This window comes from Dipodomys ordii, unplaced genomic scaffold, assembly GCF_000151885.1.
Source record: "Dipodomys ordii isolate 6190 unplaced genomic scaffold, Dord_2.0 Scaffold7, whole genome shotgun sequence".
NCBI lineage: Eukaryota > Metazoa > Chordata > Mammalia > Rodentia > Heteromyidae > Dipodomys > Dipodomys ordii.
Genome location: NW_012267223.1, coordinates 4,294,958 through 4,312,271, shown reverse-complemented (window position 1 = coordinate 4,312,271; position 17,314 = coordinate 4,294,958). Strand labels below are relative to the sequence as shown.

At 48.5% G+C, this 17,314-nt stretch overlaps 1 protein-coding gene across 1 annotated transcript; it reads left to right on the top strand.

Moving 5' to 3' along the window:
- Window positions 1-3: 3 nt before the first annotated feature.
- Window positions 4-14,778, top strand: Kctd2 (potassium channel tetramerization domain containing 2; the record flags this gene model as incomplete). Its single annotated transcript, XM_013036506.1, has 6 exons — window positions 4-126; window positions 2,258-2,366; window positions 4,907-4,998; window positions 8,291-8,386; window positions 10,400-10,525; window positions 12,289-14,778. Coding segments are annotated over 6 exons (576 nt in total), but the record flags the coding sequence as incomplete, so codon positions are not given.
- Between the last annotated feature and the right edge of the window lie 2,536 nt (window positions 14,779-17,314).

Below are 17,314 nucleotides of genomic sequence, written 5' to 3'. Positions count from 1 at the left end.
CGCTGGGTCCGGCTGAACGTGGGCGGCACCTACTTCGTGACCACCCGACAGACCCTGGGCCGGGAGCCCAAGTCCTTCCTCTGCCGCCTCTGCTGCCAGGAGGACCCGGAGCTGGACTCGGATAAGGTGCGCCCCGCCCTCGGGCGCGCCCCCGGCCCTGCCGACCCCCTCCTTCCTCCTCGTCGCCAGACCGACCCTCAGGCCGCGACCCTTACCCTCTGCCCCCCCCACCTCTGGCATCGGGAGTCCAGGACCCCTCCCCCCCACCCTCAGGCACGCCCCGGCTTTCCGTCTGACCCCTCCCTGCCCACCCGCGAAGGGCCCACCCCATCCACACCCCTCTCCCAGATTCTCTGCCCCTCGTCCCCAGCCTCCCAGGTCTGCATGAGTGAATTTTTCCCCTGGCTTTGTCTTCAGCCCCTCACTGCCGGTACCAGATGCATCCAGAACTGGGTCAGGGTGAGCGAAGGCATCTTTGTAGCTTTCTCTCCGATTTCCTCTTGAACCCCTATACAAAGTTGAGTCCAAGCCTGGGTCAGATAACGGCTTCCACGACGTGCTGCTTGTGAAAGCACCCGGCTTTCCCAAAGTTCTGGTCCCGGGACGTGTATGTGATAGCAGTCAGTGTTTAGGTCTGTATTTGAGATCAAATGCGTCCTTGGGAAAAAGGTGACATTTGCCCGCTACACATATAAGCTGACCTGCCAAGAGCTGGGGAAAATGAGGACCTGGGAATGTTGTTGGGCGAGATACTAAAGGATAAAGAAGTGAAAAGACAAACCATTTCAACGTATGCAGGTTCATCCTTAGGTTATCTGAAGACACAGCCAGGGCTGCATATACTTTTATCAATTTCGTCTATCCATCTCTTAATAGATGGTATCAAAGCCAGGTGCTGGAGGGCACACACCTGTAATCCTAGCTAGTCAGGGAGCTGAGATCTGAGGATCACCAGTTTGAAGCCAAATGGAATGGGAATGTCTGAAATTCTTATCTCCAGTTAACCATCCAAAAGTTGAAAGTGGAGGTGTGGCTCAAGTGGTAGAGGGCTATCCTTGAGCACAAAACCTCAGGAATAGCTCTCAGACCCTAAAGTCCCAGGACCAACACACACACACACACACACACAGGATTCCAGAACCCATTTTGATGAAGGAATTATTTTTGTATACTCTAGATCTTCCTTATGGCTCTATAAGCCAGTTTCTTCATGTTCCTTTTACTGTAAAGATGAGTAGGATTAAAGCTGCTCAGAGCCAAGTCCTGGCAGTACCACGCTTCCTCTGGGCACAGAGCTAGGGTGTGTAAGATTACAGCTGGCAGTGCAGACTCCCACTGGCCTTGAACTCAAGGAGGGTTGCCAATTGAACACAGGTTTTCTTAGAATTAGGAATGAGGTCCAGGGGCAATAGAAAAATATTATCTATCTGAATCACAGATCTAAAACACACAGCCGTGGCATTTTCTTCCTTCTCATAGCCTGAATCCAGCAACCACAAAAATGTTGGTAGTTGTCCAAAGATCATAGAAATTTAAGCCAGTAAATAATCTGGGTATGACTGTGCATCTGACACCTGACCTGAAATGATCTTAAAGCACAAGATGCCAAAAGCTATCTTCTGGGTCCAGAGTTTGCAATAAGCAAATGTGTAATAAAACTTATCTTTGTGTCTATGTATGTGTGTGTGTGGTGGTGATGTATGCGTACATGTGTGTGCTTGTGTTCATGCATGTGCCAATACTGAGGCTTAAATCAGGGCCTGGGTACTTTTCTTAGCCTAGAGTTCTACCACTTGAGCCACACTTCAATTCAGGCTTCTTGGTAGCTAATTAGAGATGAGTTTCACAGATTTTTCCTGCCTGGGCTGATTTCAAACTTTAATCCTCACATCTCAGCCTCCTGGGTAACTAGAATTACAGGCATGAGCCATCTGCATACACTATATAGAGGTTTATTTGCTTTGTTTTTGTTTTTTGAGACAAGGTCTCACTACGTAACCCAGACTGGCTACCACCTGCCAGACCACTTGTCACCTGACAAACTGGAGAATGAATTAGGTCAACTAACTCGGTATCTTCCTGCCTCAGCCACCCTAAGTGCTGGCATTATAGCCTTATGCCACCACACCAGGCTTAACTATAAAACTTAGTTGGTGGAATGAATTGTTGTCTCAGGGCACTGGCAAAGACGAGAACAGTACTCAGTTTTAAAATGCTCCTGAAAGCTTCACAATGACTCCTTGTGCTTGGTTGGCAGGATGAGACTGGAGCGTATCTGATTGACAGAGACCCCACCTACTTCGGTCCTATCCTAAACTACCTCCGCCACGGGAAACTCATCATTACTAAGGAGTTGGCAGAAGAAGGTAAGCACCATTTGCCCTGAGCCTTTTCAAAATTCACGTCAATTAAGCTATCTCGCAGCCTTGAGTTTAGTTTGAAGTTTTATAGGCTCCTGTGCAGGTGGGTCATACAGGTTTATGAAAATGGACAGGGAAGGCTGGGAAGGTGGCTCAGTGGTAGAGTGCTTGCCTTGCATGCATGAGGCCCTGGGTTCCATTCCTCAGCACCACATAAACAGAAAAAGCCGGAGGTGTCGCTGTGGCTCAAGCGGTAGAGCGCTTGCCTTGAGCTGAAGAGCTGAGGGACAGCGCCCAGGCCCAAGTTCAGGTCCATGACCTGCAAAAAAAAAAAAAAAAAAATGGACAGGGAGCTGTCAATTACCTAGGCTTGTCTTAAAAGAATTGTGTTGAGGAAAGATCCACTGGGCCTACTCAGCTTCCGCAGTGAGAAGGAGGATGGGTAGCTTGCTTTGCAGACAGCTTTAGTAGTTTTCATTCAAACCTGCACAGTTGTCAACAACTATCTTCTTTTTTTTTCTTTTTTTCTTTGGTCAGTTATGGGGCTTGAACTCTGGACCTGGGTGCTGTCCCTTAGCTTTTCAGTTCAAGGATAGCACTCTACCTACCACTTGAACCACAGTGCCACTTCCAGTTTTCTGGTGGTTTATTGGAAGTAAGAGTCTCATGGACTGGGCTGGCTTTGAACCACAATCTTCAGATCTCAGCCTCCTGAGTAGCTAGGATTACAGGCGTGAACCACCAGCGCCCGGCTGTCAACATCTATCTTTACTTACATCTATCTGTTTATGTGCTGGTGGTGAATGGCTATTGCCTGAAGCACTACTCTCTGCCATCTGGTTATTTATGTTTTCAATTTTAGTTTGAATCTGCAACTGAAAAAAAAAAAGATAAAGGCTTGGCCTCATTTCTTTTTAAGACTCTGGTCTCATGCTTCCCTGTACATTTTTGCAGCTGACCTAATTCATTCTCCAGGACATTGTCAAGTGTATTACTGGTTTGTAGAGTGTTTAGGCTGTAAATGGGTCTGGACCTCTTTCTAAAGGCTTGGTTTGGTGTCCCTGGAGGCCTTCTGTGGAAAATGGGGGCCTTTCCTTGGATCCAGGACACCCTGAGTGATTGCTCTAAGCCAGAAAGCTTGCAGTGGCTGTCCTCATTAGTGAAATAAACATCTCTTTCAGCTGGTAACAGAGTTGCTCTCTCTCCCTCTCTTGCTCTCACTCTGATTCCTGCTCTCAGTCAGGTAAGGTAGCTCAAGGCTATCATTGTAGCTACTTGGGAGGGGAGGTTTGGAGGATTGCAGTTCAAGCCCAGCCGAACAGAAAACATTCTTGAAACTCTGTCTCAGCCAGTGGCTGGGCTTGGTGATGTACATCAGTTATACCTGCTCCAGGGGCAGGAAGCACAAAGGCTGAATACAGTGGCACACACCTTCATCTGTATTGACACTCAGAGGCACAAGTAGGAGTTATCAAAGCCCAGGCTAGCCCAAGCATAGGCTAGCCCAGACATAAAGCAAGATAATACCCTGAAAATAAGAAATATGAAAAGGGACTGGAGGTATGGCTCACTTGGTAACAGTGCCTGCCCAGAAGCTTGAGGCTTAGTTCAAACACTCCAAACTCATACAAAGGTAATAATAATTGCCAGGTGCTGACGGCTCACACCTGTAATCCTAATCAGGAGGCTGAGATCTGAGGATCGAGGTGCAAAACTAGCCCACGCAGGAAAGTCCGTGAGACTATTATCTCCAGTGAACCACCAGAAAACCAGAAGTGGTGCTGTGGCTCAAGTGGTAGAGCCCTAGCCTTGAGCTAAAGAGCTGAGGGACAGTGCCCAGGCCCAGAGTTCAAGCCCAATAACCCACCAAAAACAAAAACAAAAATAAAAAAACCCACACATTTTCCTGCCCAGGCTGGCTTTGAACTGCGATCCTCAGACTTCAGCCTCCTGAGTAGCTAGGATTATAGGCATGAGCCACCAGTGCTTGGCAGTAATTACCTTTTGGTAACAATATTTTTCCTGGTACAAGAGCATTCATCCCATGCTTGATCTATACGAGGTTTTTTATTTTATTTAGCATGAGAATCTTTCAATGATTTATTGCCTTTAAAAAATTATTTGGTTATCTATTTTCTAGCTGGGCCACCCTAGGGCCTTGTGCCTATTAGGCAAGCATTGCCCTGAGCTACATTCCCTGCCCTGATTGACTTTGAAAATTGCCGAAATAACAAGTATCCTATTAAATTTGATCCCTATAATTCTGCATCCATGCATCTGTCTGCCAGTCCTTTTTAGAGCCAACTGGATAAAAACTGCAAGCTCAGGAGGTGTCCAGTGTGACTAGCTCCCGGAACCAAGTGACATATGGAAAAGGTACCCGCAGCTAATGGGCCTGCGCCAGGAGGAGACAGTGAGCAGAGCAGACCAACCCTGTGCTCAGGGAGAGACTAGATGTGTGCTTGAAAAACACGCTTTTAGCCATCTTACTGCTGGTGTCCTGGTGAAATCACAAGTGTCTCACTACAGTCTTGTCCTTGTTCTAGGTGTGCTGGAAGAAGCCGAGTTTTACAATATCGCATCTCTTGTGCGGCTGGTCAAGGAAAGGATACGAGACAATGAGAACAGAACTTCACAGGTAAGGTGTTTTGAACTGCTATGGGAAAAACATCTCCAGTGCCTCTGTGTGTCTGTGTGTCTGTCTGTCTGGGTATGATTTGAAAAGGATCCCTTTCCCCTCAGATCTGTAGGTCAGGGTAGAGCCCTGTCAGTCCACTGAACAGATGGAACATTCGCAGCCAGAGTTGTTTAGAGCTAAGATATGAAGGAGAAATAGGAGAAAGCTGAGGAGCCCGTGTCCCTAAGGAGAGCTTGTCAGTGCTGGCTGCCCGGTAGAGGGAGGAACTCAAGGCTGGGCACATTAGGTGCCAGGCCCGTTCTCCCTGACAGAGTATCTCCTTTGACACGAAGCCCAACGTCTTGCTTCCATCTCTTGGCTGCCCTTTGTCAGGATGAGCCTTTAGCCTGTGATCATGTGGCATTTATCTCCTGTGACCCTCCTGAAACCTGCTGTGAATTGTGCTGCTGAAAATATAATACCAGGCTTCTTTTCTGTTATCATGTATGGGTTTTTTTTTTTTTGGTTGGTCGTGGGGCTTGAACTCTGGGCTTGGGCACTGTCCTTCAGCTCTTCAGCTCAAGGCGAGCACTCTACCACTTAAGCCACAGTGCCACTTCCAGTTTTCTAGTAGTTTATTGGAGATAAGAGTCTCACGGACTTTCCTGCCCGGGCTGGCTTTGAACTGTGATTCTCAGATCTCAGCCTCCTGAGTAGCTAGGAATACAGGTGTGAGCCTGGCTGGATTTTTATATTAACGCAGTGGCCATAGCAGTAGAAATGAAACAGAGTTTCCTGTCTATGTTGAGGAAGGAGAGATGATCGGATGGACTTGGCTTATTTCACATGTTTTTCAGCATGCATTTGAATAGCCACCGTAGGATCAACTGCTGAACACTTTTTTTTGGTGCCAGTTTTGGGGCTTGAACTCAGGGCCTAGATGCTAGCCATAAGCTTTTGGGCTCAAGGTTAGTATTCTACTACTTGGGCCACAGCTCCTCCAGCTTCTTGATGATTGGAGATAAGTGTGTCACAGATTTTTCTGCCTAGGCTGGCTTTGAGCTGTGATCTTCAGATCTCAGCCTCCTGATTAGCCACCAGTGCCTGGCATACTTTTTTTTTTTTGGGGGGGGGGGGGTCTGGTCGTGGGGCCTGAACTCTGGGCCTGGGCGCTGTCCCTCAGCTCTTCAGCTCAAGGCTAGTACTCTACCACTTGAGCCACAGTGCCACTTCCGGCTTTTTTCTTTTTGCTTATGTGGTACTGAAGAATCGAACCCAGGGCCTCAGGCATGCAAGGCAAGCGCTCTACCACTGAGCCACTTTCCCAGCCCTGGCATATGTTTTTTTTAAGGGAACTAGAATTGAACTAAGAGCCTCACACCTCGTGAAAACCTGATGTCCATAGATCAGCATGTGTTGATGTGTGGATTACCATAGATCAGCATGTGTTGATGTGTGGATTACCATAGATCAGCATGTGTTGATGTGTGGATTACCATGGGGAACCATGAGCTAGGGTCATCAGGGGCTTACATTTCCACGCATATTTTATTGCTATAGGCACTTAATGCTTTCGACATTGTGGAAAGGTAGCTTATATCTCAATTTTCCATATTCTGAAAACCTGGATTGCTTCATAGAAATTTTGATGTTACTATCAATTACATAATTTGAAATCATTCAAATCATGGAGCCTGAACATTGTACATTCTTTGCCATCAGTTAATTCTTTGAGAGCATTATTATAAGGTTTCTATTTGATCATAGCAATTCACTTAATTAGTTCTCTAGTTTCTGAAGGCTCATGGACTCAGACCCAGTTGGAAGCTTTTTTGTTCTAGGAATGTCAAGACCTTTTTGATGTTAATTGATCTTTCCATCTGTCCTCTTCATTGAGTGAAACGCTGAGGAATGGATTTGATTTTGTTCAAAGGACCTCTTTTCCTCTTGTCACTGGTCATTCTAAGAAGTTGGCTCTGTTTGGATTTTCAAAGATTACTGCCTTTGGCTTGTCTGAAGTCGCTCAAAGCCCAAGATGTAGGGGTCATAACCCACTCTCTTGTGAGGGCTGCTTATCTCTTAGTGGCTGCCACTATTCCAGCTCCTTGGCTGTCTCCATTAATACGTTCTGCAGGTGCTTTTCATAGCAAGCAAAGAGAGTAGGCAATGTAGCAGCTCTCAGATGTCATAGGTCATTGCGATGCTCTAAAGTTTGTAATATAATTTTGGTTAATTCCCAAGTGTGTGATAGAACCACTGAAAACTTCAGAGGATTTGTCTTTTTATTTTTTAGGCTTTTTGAGACAAAGTTTGCGATTAAGCTACACACAGCCTCAAAAGACTTTCTTTTTTTTTCTTTTAGTAGTTGTACAAAGGGGTTGCAGTTGAACAAATCAGTTTATAAGTACAGTACATCTTGAGCAATGCTTTGTTTTAATGTGAGACTGGGTCTCACTGTGTAGTTAATAGTTGGCCTTGAACTCACAATCCTCCTGCCTCAGCCTCCTTAGTGCTGAGATTACAGGCAGATACAATCACACCTACCAAGATTCTCTTATTAGGAAATTCCAAAGGTTTAAAGAGCTCTGCTCAGGATGAGACAAAACCCTAATATTTATATTTTATTATACCGTACTTCTGTGACAGGAATGCTAATGTTTAACCCTGAAGCACTCTTAGGTAGCATCAGCAGAGGTAAAAATACCTTGGGATTTGTACATAGTATGCTTCCTCTTTGATAAATTTAACATATTGATGTTATTCCTATTACCATTCATATCAGTGTAGATAAAAAGCAATATATGGGGCTGGGAAAGGTGGCTTAGTGAGACTCTGCCTGGCATGCATGAGGCCCTGGTTCAATTCCTCAGCACCACATAAGCAGAAAAAGCTGGAAGCGGCACCGTGGCTCAAGTAGTAGAGTACTAGCCTTGAGCTGAAGAGCTGAGGGACAGCACCCAGGTCCAGAGTTCAGGCCCCATGATGAACAGGGAGGATAAGGGGGGAAATCAATACATAACATTCACTTTAAGATATAAATCAGATATAAACCACTTCAGAAAAAATGTGACTGTTTCATGCAAACTAATTGGTGAAATGATGAAATCCGAGTTTGTTAACATGATTGCTCATGTGTAATTCAGCCTTCCAAAGTTCAGAATTATTTTGCCCACTGATCTGTGTTCTTGGGCCCTTGGCTGAGCGGTCATTGGGAAGCCACAGTGCTGTTTGTGGAGGAGGCATGTGGGTGGGCAGAGAGAGTAAATGATCGTGTTCTTAGCGTTGCTCATCTTAGCCTGTGTGTTTGTTGCAGGGCCCCGTGAAGCACGTGTACAGGGTCCTGCAGTGTCAAGAGGAGGAGCTCACACAGATGGTCTCCACCATGTCTGACGGCTGGAAATTTGAGCAGGTAAACATCTCAAAGAGCAGCAACCCTAGGCAGGACTTCATCGTGGGGAGGGGAGGGCACAGCTCCACCGTCACCAGCCAGTCAGTACCCTGGGAGGGGTGGGAAGAGAGAGCCACTGGTGTTCACCACTCGTCCAGTAGCATGTGATGGCGGCGGAGAGACGCCACATCCACCAGCTTTGTTTGCATCCAGAGTTTGAACTTGACAGTGCTGGTCTGTGGCCAGAAAGCCCTCCTTTTGCTTTTCCTTCCCACAAGTATTTTGTTGGCATATTCTAGAATGAGTCCCTAAAGAAGACAGATTCAACAACAAGCCCCGGGGAGAGATTTTGAATTCTGATGTGTAAACCAGCCACCTTAAACCTTTACTGGGAGGGTCAGCAAGAACCAGAATGTGGTCCCCTCCCATCATTATTTTTTTTTTCACAAGTTGTTGTTATGTGGTGTTTTGTTTTGTTTTGTTTTGTTTTGGGTTAGTTGTGGGGCCTGAACTCTGGGCCTGGGCGCTGTCCCCGAGCTTTTCAGCTCAGGGTGAGTGCTCTACACTTGAGCCACAGTGCCACTTCCCCTCCCATCATTCTCCCCGTCAGAACCAAGCCCACTGAGTCTGGGCGTTGCTCTCTTCTTCCACTAGGTGGCAGGATTGTTTCTCTTCAAAGTTACAGGAAGGCTGAGTGGCTATTGGGAAAATATTTTACATGGATTGTGCCAGTTGCTGTAAAGAGTTGAAGAGGCCAGCTAAACTGTCACCATAAACTCACCCACAAAGATAAAAGTTGGAGTTTGTGGAATTACTGTTAGGTTACAGTTCCCGTGCAGAGCCAGTGCTGGACTGCTCCCCGCCTGCTTCTGCGGCAGTCCTGCCCCTGTGCCCGCAAAGCACTGCCTAGAGTTGATTGGTCTCCACTCCATTAGCCTTTTTCCCTGAAGCAAAGAATATGCTGAGAATGGGCCCAGGGCCTCAGGTGAGCTGGTGGGCGCATGCTCTATCACTGCGCTGTACCCCAGCTCTTACGTTGTTTTCCCATGTGGAGGACACCCCATGGAGGACCATGCTTTTATGGCATGGACAAGGTTGGGCATGGGGGTTGGACCATGCTTTTATGGCATGGACAAGGTTGGGCATGGGGGTTGGTGAGGTGCCCCCCCAGTCATACAGCAGGGTGAGGTGCCCTCTCGGTCACACAGAAGGGCAAGGGGTCCCTCTAATCATACAGCAGAGTGGGAGCCCCCCCCCTCTAATCATACAGCTGGGGTCTTCCTACTTGAGGCCTTGCCTGCCTGGGAGGAAGCCCTTGCTCTCTAACTCAGCTTCTCCCTTTAGAACTCAATTCTGAATTCCGTTCTCCAAGAGTTACGAGTACTAGCAGCACACGCCGTTGGTTCACGTAGAACCTTCCACCTTGCGCCACAGTCTCTTGTCTCAGACTCCTGCTTTCTGATGAGCCAGTTCTGTTTTGGCTGAAGCAGATGTCCGTGCTCATTTAGAGACCTGCAGAGGGAGAGTGATTGTATGCTGCTCACTGCTGCTTTGTGATTTCTTGGGTAAGGGGCAAGGGTGGGACTCCGGCTTTTCTTCTTAGGGAAGCCTCACTCTTAGTGTCTTGATGAACAGCAGAGGCCGTTACTCCCCTGGCTCAGCAGAGAGTTCTTCCTCTTCCAGACAAAAAATTATCAAGTCCAGTCAGAGGGCATGTGATTTATGAGGCACTTGAATACTTCTTCTTTTTCTTTTTTTCCTGTCAGTTGTGGGGCTTTAACTCAGGGCCTGGGCATTGTCTTTGAGCCTCTTTGTGCTCAAGGATAGCACTCTACTACTTGAACCACAGTGCCACTTCCAGTTTTTAAGTAGTTTATTGGAGATAAGGGTCTCCTGAAGAGTTTTCTGCCTGGGCTAGCTTTGAACTGCTATCCTCAGATCTCAGCCTCCTGGTGGTGTGAGCCACCAGTGCCCAGCACGCTTGACTGTTAGAAGACCACTGTTTACATGGTTACCATTTTCTTCTTTTGTCAGCTAATCAGCATCGGCTCCTCCTATAACTATGGAAATGAGGACCAGGCAGAATTCCTCTGTGTCGTCTCCAGAGAACTAAATAATTCTACCAACGGCATTGTCATAGAGCCGAGTGAAAAGGCAAAGGTAAGAAAGAAAAAGCCAGGCCTACTCCTGAGAATCCAGAGAGTTGAGGGCCAGCCTGGACCACATAGTCCAGGGGTGGTGGGACCCTCAGCTTCCCCAGGTTGTGTTCAGAGCTGCTCCTCTGCCCTGCCCCTGCAGCCACTGTGCACTTCCCTCCTGTGCCAGGGCTCAGAGCAGCCACAGGTTTGTCAGGGTGGATTCTCCAGCCTCTGTCAAGTCAGCAAAAGAAGGGCTTCATGGCGATGATGGTGGCCACCCAGAGAGAAGGGGAAAGTGTCCACCTTTGTTCTTTTCAGGGCCTTAGAGGAGAGAGTTGAACTTGTCTTAGGCTGTTACCTTCTCCTCCACTGTGTCCCACACACGCTTCTGAACTATCTGTCAGTGGTGACCTTGGCCTGGTCCTGTAGCATGGGAAAGCAGGCCCAACCGTACACAAACTTCAGGGCCTGCTGTGTTTAGCAGGCAGGCCTTCTGCAGTCAGGCGCTCAGTGTGGCAGGGGCTCCGCCTGCCCTGCTGCTTCGGCTGACCCAGGGCCACGTGCTCACAGATGCCTGTGGAAATAGTTAGGCAGGGTCATCCCTTTGTTCAAACATTTTCATTATTAATTTAATATTTTAATATTTATTGGCAGTACTGAATGGCATTTGAATACTGGGCCTCACACTTGCTAGTCAGGTGTTCTAGCACATAAGATATTCTGCAAACCCTTTTTGCATTATTATTTTATTATTATGATTTGTTTGTTTGCATGCTTGTTTTGTGCCAGAACTGGGGCTTAAACTCAAAGCCTTGTGCTCTTTTTTGGCTTTTTCCACTCAAGGCTGGTGCTCTATCTCTTGAACCACACCTGCACTTCAGCATTGCTTATTTTTGAGATAATAGCCTTGCTCTATGCCCAGGCAAGCCTGGTCTGTGATCCTCTGTTTGTGCTAAGATTACTAGAATGATACGTGCATACTACTGTGCCCGAACATTGATGGAGATGGGATCTCATTCACTTCTTTGGCCCAAATTGGCCTCATACCACAATTCCCCCAGTCTTCAGTATCTAGGATCACAGGCTTGAGCCACAGTACCCAGGTTTCCTGATGGATTTCAAACTTCATTCTACTGCAATTAGAATATTTGCTATGATTTAATTTTTTTTTTTTTGGTCAGTCATGGGTCTTGAACTCTGGGCCTGGGTGCTGTCTCTGAGCTCTTCAGCTCAAGGCTAGTGCTCTACCACTTGAGCCACAGTGCCACTTCTGGTTTTCTGAGTGATTTATTGGAGATGATAGTCTCATGGACTGGGTGCCAGTGTCTCACTTCTGTAATCCTAGCTACTCAGGAGGCTGAGATCTGAGAATCGTGGTTCAAAGCCAGCCCGGGCAAGAAAGTCTTATCTCCAATAAACCACCAGAAAACTGGAAGTGGCGCTGTAGCTCAAGTGGTAGAGTGCTAGCCTTGAGCTGAAGAGCTGAGGAACAGCGTTCAGACCCAGAGTTCAAGCCCTACAACTAACCCCCCCCCAAAAAAAAAAAAGTCTCATGGACTTTTGTGCCTGGGCTGGCTTTGAACTGTGATCCTCAGATCTCAGCCTCCTGAGTAGCTAGGATGACAGGCGTGAGCCACTGGTGCCCGGCTTTGATTTGAATCTTTTAAGCACTTCCTTGTTCCAGTGCAGTGAGGGAACCAGCACCTGGCTCTGTTGCCAAGCCATGCCCTCAGCTCGTGTGGACCTTTCCTTCCCTCAGCCTTCTCCCTGCTCTTCCACTTCCAGATTCTTCAGGAGAGAGGGTCTCGGATGTAACCTGACAGTCGCATATTTCAGAATCCTGAGGGGAAGGAGAGTGATCTAGCAGAGCAGTTCTGTGACATGAAATCTTGCACCTGTACAGTAACTGAGCTACTGCGAAGCAAAGCCAAGCCTGGCCCCCAGGGGAGAGGTGTTCTGGTCGGAACCAAAGGATTCCCCACCCCGCCGAAGGCAGATGCACCTCTGGCTGCAGATGAGCTTTCCAGAAACCTGCTTTTGTTTTCTTAGCCAACATATGACAGACTTTTACAATGGCAGCTGGGCTGGGTCCCCAGTTGGAGCCTTTCAGGGATCTGAAGGAAGGAGATGAAGGCCAGTTCCTTGGAAATAGCCTAGAATGCCAAGGAAGCCAAAGCAAGGAAGGGAGCGTTGTCCTTAGTGGAGCCGGGTCTCTCTGGTGTACAGCCTGGATGTTGACAGCCCCTTTGACCATTCTTCCCCCTCTTAGGCAGCCACAGAAGGGTGTGAGAGATGCAGAGCTCTAGCTTCAGTGTGCCAAACTGAGGTGTGGGGGAGCAGATATTGTTGCTGGAAGACCCACATTCCTTTAAAGAGATCCTCCAAAGCAGGGGAGGGTGGTGGCCCCTCCAAGAGACTGCCCCGTGTGCCCCAGTGGCTGGCCCCACGTGGCCTGCCTGCTCCCGAGGGGAGGTTTGAGGTGGTGGCATCCCGAACCACGTTGGACAGATGAAGGAGCCAGGCAGTGGGCTTGACTGCTTCTTACCCGTTGACCATCTTCCGTCGTCAGTTTTGTAAACTGGACCAGAGAGAGGACCTTGTGGACTGACCCTCTGGTGGCTTGACGTGCGCAAGTTGCCAAATGTTGTCCTCTTGTAGCTAATCGTCCTGTTTCGTGATTGTCCCTGAACATGCCCTGACTGCAGGGCAGCACTGTATGTCTCCCGGTTTCCAGCCTTGCTACACCAGCCCTGGTGACTGTGCCAGCCCTGCCTGGGGGCTGCTGGGCGGGTGATCCCTGAGTGTCCCTCTGATAAGCGTGCCCCAAACCCCCAGGGGTGGTAACTGCAGAGCTGGTCTGTGTGTCTCTGAGCTTCCCTGTCTTTGTGAGCAGTTGTAGAAGGCAGGGCCAGAGACACTGCCATTTCCCCTGGACAGCTTGGAGCCAAATGGCGTACATGTGGAGCAGGGCAGGGGACCCCAAGAAAGAGCATCTGTAAAAGCTGGCTCTGGCCTGGCACTGCCCGGTACCCTGGGTGCCTTCGATGCCCAGGCTCTCTGCAGTCCCAACACCCAGCTGCTCACCAGGGCTTCAAGAGACATCTGTCCACTCTGCCGGAAGTGTTTTAAGCACCTGGCTGACCATGCCCAGCTGGGTTCATTTTTCTTGCACATTCTCACTTTGTCCTTTGTGTGTGTCTGTAGCGTAGCATAGAATTGTGAGCGTGTTTGCACCTGCGTGCCATCACAGTGTGAGTACAGAAGTGTTCGTACAGCTACAACAGTAGATGAGCCTCCTGCTGCAGGAGCCCGTCACCTCTTCCGCAGGGTCGCAGGCCTCTGTCCGGCCTGCCTTTCAGGAAAACAAGCTTGGCTGTGGTGGAAAGAAGTAAAATGCAGGAAGAGTTGCTCTGTCCACAGGACACAGGACTTTGGAAAGAGCAGGTGAGGTCAGACTGGGAAGAGAAACACTTTGGGGCTTTGAGCCTCCTCACTATGGCACAGGCCTTTGTCCCTCTACCTAACGGCATCGAACCACCCGGGCTCCAGCCAGGCCAGTGCTTGTGACCCCAATACCAGTTCTACCACCAAGTTCAGCGAGAAGGGGAGAAGAGGCTGGAGTGCAGACAGCAAAGGCCTGGCGGATGCACTGTTACTTCAGTTAAGCTTCTAGAGTGCTTTGGAGTGCTGCTGAATGGCAAGTCGGTCTCTGGGAAACAAAACGTATCACTGGCATTTCTGGTCTCCCAGAGGACTGTGACAAGTTCCCATTCTCACCACAGCCCTGTGTCAGTTGAGTCCTATAGTCTGGGATCTGGGGTGACTCATTTCTAAGGCTTCTGAGGAGTGTTTTGCTCAGTATCTTCCCAGGAGAGTCAGGCAGGTCACTGCAGAGGGAGGGCTGTCCTCGGGGACTGCCAACTGGGAGCATCTTTCTGCCCTTTTCTCTGCCCAAGCCTGGGCCTAGGTGATGCTGGCTGGGCCCCAGAGTGCTGCTGTCCCCTCTCCTCGGAACCTGGCCCCTGACTTGGCCGTGTGGGCCCAGCCTCCTCTAACAGGACTTCATCTCTGCACAATCTGCTGTGCCGTTTCTCTCTGGGGTCAGCCAAGTGTGGGGGGAAGAGTGAGGTTGAGGGAGTAAGGCGGAAGGGACACGCACACCCTCCAACATGGCCTTTGACCCAGACCTTTGGGACCATGCCTGTTACTCTTGGGTGCCCTTGTTACTGTTCATGTGTCTGAACAAAGTTTGAAATGCTGTGACTTTTTTTGTCAATAAAGATATGAAACAAATATGAGTCCTGGACCTCAGGTGTTTGTGCCACACTGCTGGCTCCCAGCGTGCGCTGGCCCTGCCCCGCTCATTTCCCAGGCTGGCCTTCCCACCCCCCGTCCTCAAGAGTACCTCACAGGGCGTCATTGCTGCGCCCGCTGAAATTGCCAGACATATGCTGTCCTTATTCCTTCCACTTCACTAAATCCGAAAGGCCCAGAAAGTACTGAGGGACAGAAGGCGGGACAGATGGGCCGCGTGTGGAGACCTTAGATAGATGACCAGGGAGGAGCAGGGAAGAAAAGAGGTGACCAGGTGGTGTATGCATGGAAGAATGAGTTAAGAAAAGTAAGACTAGCCAGGTGCCAGTGGCTCACAACTGTAATCCTTGCTACTCAGGAGGCTGAGATCTGAGGATCACCATTCAAAGCTAGCCAAGGCAGGAAGGTCCAATAAACCACCAGAAAACTGGAGGTGGCGCTGTGGGCTCAGGTGGTAGAGTGCTGGCCTTGAGCTGAAGAGCTGAGGGACAGCACCTAGGCCGAGTTCAAGCCCCATGACTGACCAGAAAAAAAGAAAAAGAATAACTTGCCTGTAACCTCAGCACTCTGGCTGAGTACTGTTCTGATAGCATTGCACATATTAGCAAATCAAGGAGTAAAACATTCTTTACAAAATGCCCATTTTCGGGGGGGGGGGCGGGTAGAAAATGAGGGAGCTAGTAACATTGTTCCAAAATGCCGCGGACCGGACCGGGTTCTGTCGGGACGAAGGAGGACACCTAGGGGAGGAACTGGAATAGGTGGGGAGATGGCAAACAGACAACTCACACACAAGAGGAGTGGATGCTGAGTGCTGAGTGCGATTTAATGCAGAGGATAACAAACTTTTATAGCAAAAATCTCCATAAGAAAGGGCAAAAGGTTACATAATCTTGCTGCAGGGCTTCATTCTTGGGCGGTCACCAGCTGGTTGCCTGATAGGCACTTGTTTCCGGCTTATCTCTAAGAAATATAATGGGTTTTGATGTTTGTCACCAACTAACCATTACCTTATTTCTATAGAGGCCTTAACTGTCCCATAAGATCTTTTCTGTTCCTTCTTTAATAGTAAACACCAAGGAGACTTAGATCTAGCAAGTCTCTTAGTAAATGAAAGAGAGTAGTAGGAAGTTCTTTCTCCTAAGTAGTTATCTCAGCAATTGCCATACGTTCTTTTTTTTCTAGCCGCGCCTACAGCTTTTTGCAAATCTCTTACAAAAAATTCCTTCGGCTGAAATGACTTCGTGAAACCCCCAATACTTTTATATTTGCTTATGACTTGTCTACTAGCCTCCATAAGAGGGGCTTCAGGGTAGCACTTAACTCTGGTGAATTAGTCATATTTTTAAGACACTCATCAGATGTTGGAGTCGTCAACACTCTTAAGAAAGAGCTTTGAATAAGGGAACGTTGACAATGAGTAAGTACAAAGAGCAGTAGAAACAGTAAAAGATTAATAGGCACTCCTATACAGCGAAGAAAAGAAAAACAGGAACAGAAACACATCTTTCCCAGGGGCTTGCCAGCCTTTCCAGGAGTAGGCCTCTTAGAAGCCCTATTCTCCAAGGTAGACTTCGGTGAAGTCCCAAAACTTGGAGATAGGTCTCTGAAGCCCCTATCTTAGGTCTGATAGATGGTTTCCCATGCTAAGCAGACTCCACTGGAGTCGGCGTGGCACCAAAAAAATGTACCCCTTATAAAATGGTAACCCCTCTGTACACCACCTTTATAATAAAATTTTAAATGTCCATTTTGCTCAGTTGAGGTGAACTGCTGACAAGCGCTTATGTGCAAAGGAAGAACATGGATGGTGGCAGGGCACTCTTGAACTTGACTCTGAAGGCGGAAAAGAACATGACCAGCAGGAGCAAGAAGGCCTGGAGGCTCTGTCCTCTAGACTTGCTCTGGCCTGCCTCCTGCATCCCAGGGCTAGAGCCCATGGGCACTTACACAGCCAGGTGCTCCACATCTGCAGATATGCCAGCCCTGAAATCCTAGAGCTGAGTCTCCAAGCCTTACGGTAGACCAGAGAGGCAGCCAGGAAGCTTCTGTCACAGCTAAAGAGGAGTGCAAAACGCAAGAAGAGTGGCAACAAAGAGACCGCTGAACCTCAGAAGGTAGACCAGGATTTATACCGCGTGCTAGGGGGAGGAGCCTGGAGTGATGGGCAGGTGAGGATGAGGAAAATGGAATGGACTTGGTTTAACTTGGGAGAGTAGATTGAGTCAGAGGAGTCACCTGGGAAGGGCTCCCTAAAGCTGTCTCTGAGAGAATGGCCTGGGTATGAGCACAGATTTAGTGCTTGCTTCTTTAGACATTTCTGATTACATCCTCACAACCCTGTGGCCACTTGCCTGATAGCAGAAAGCAGTGGCCATCAAGTTCTGAAATCTGAACCATTTAGTCACCACAGCAACCTTCTGAGTTATTTTCACTCCCATGTTTGAGATGAAGAAACATGGACAAGCCGGGCGCTGGTGGCTCACGCCTGTAATCC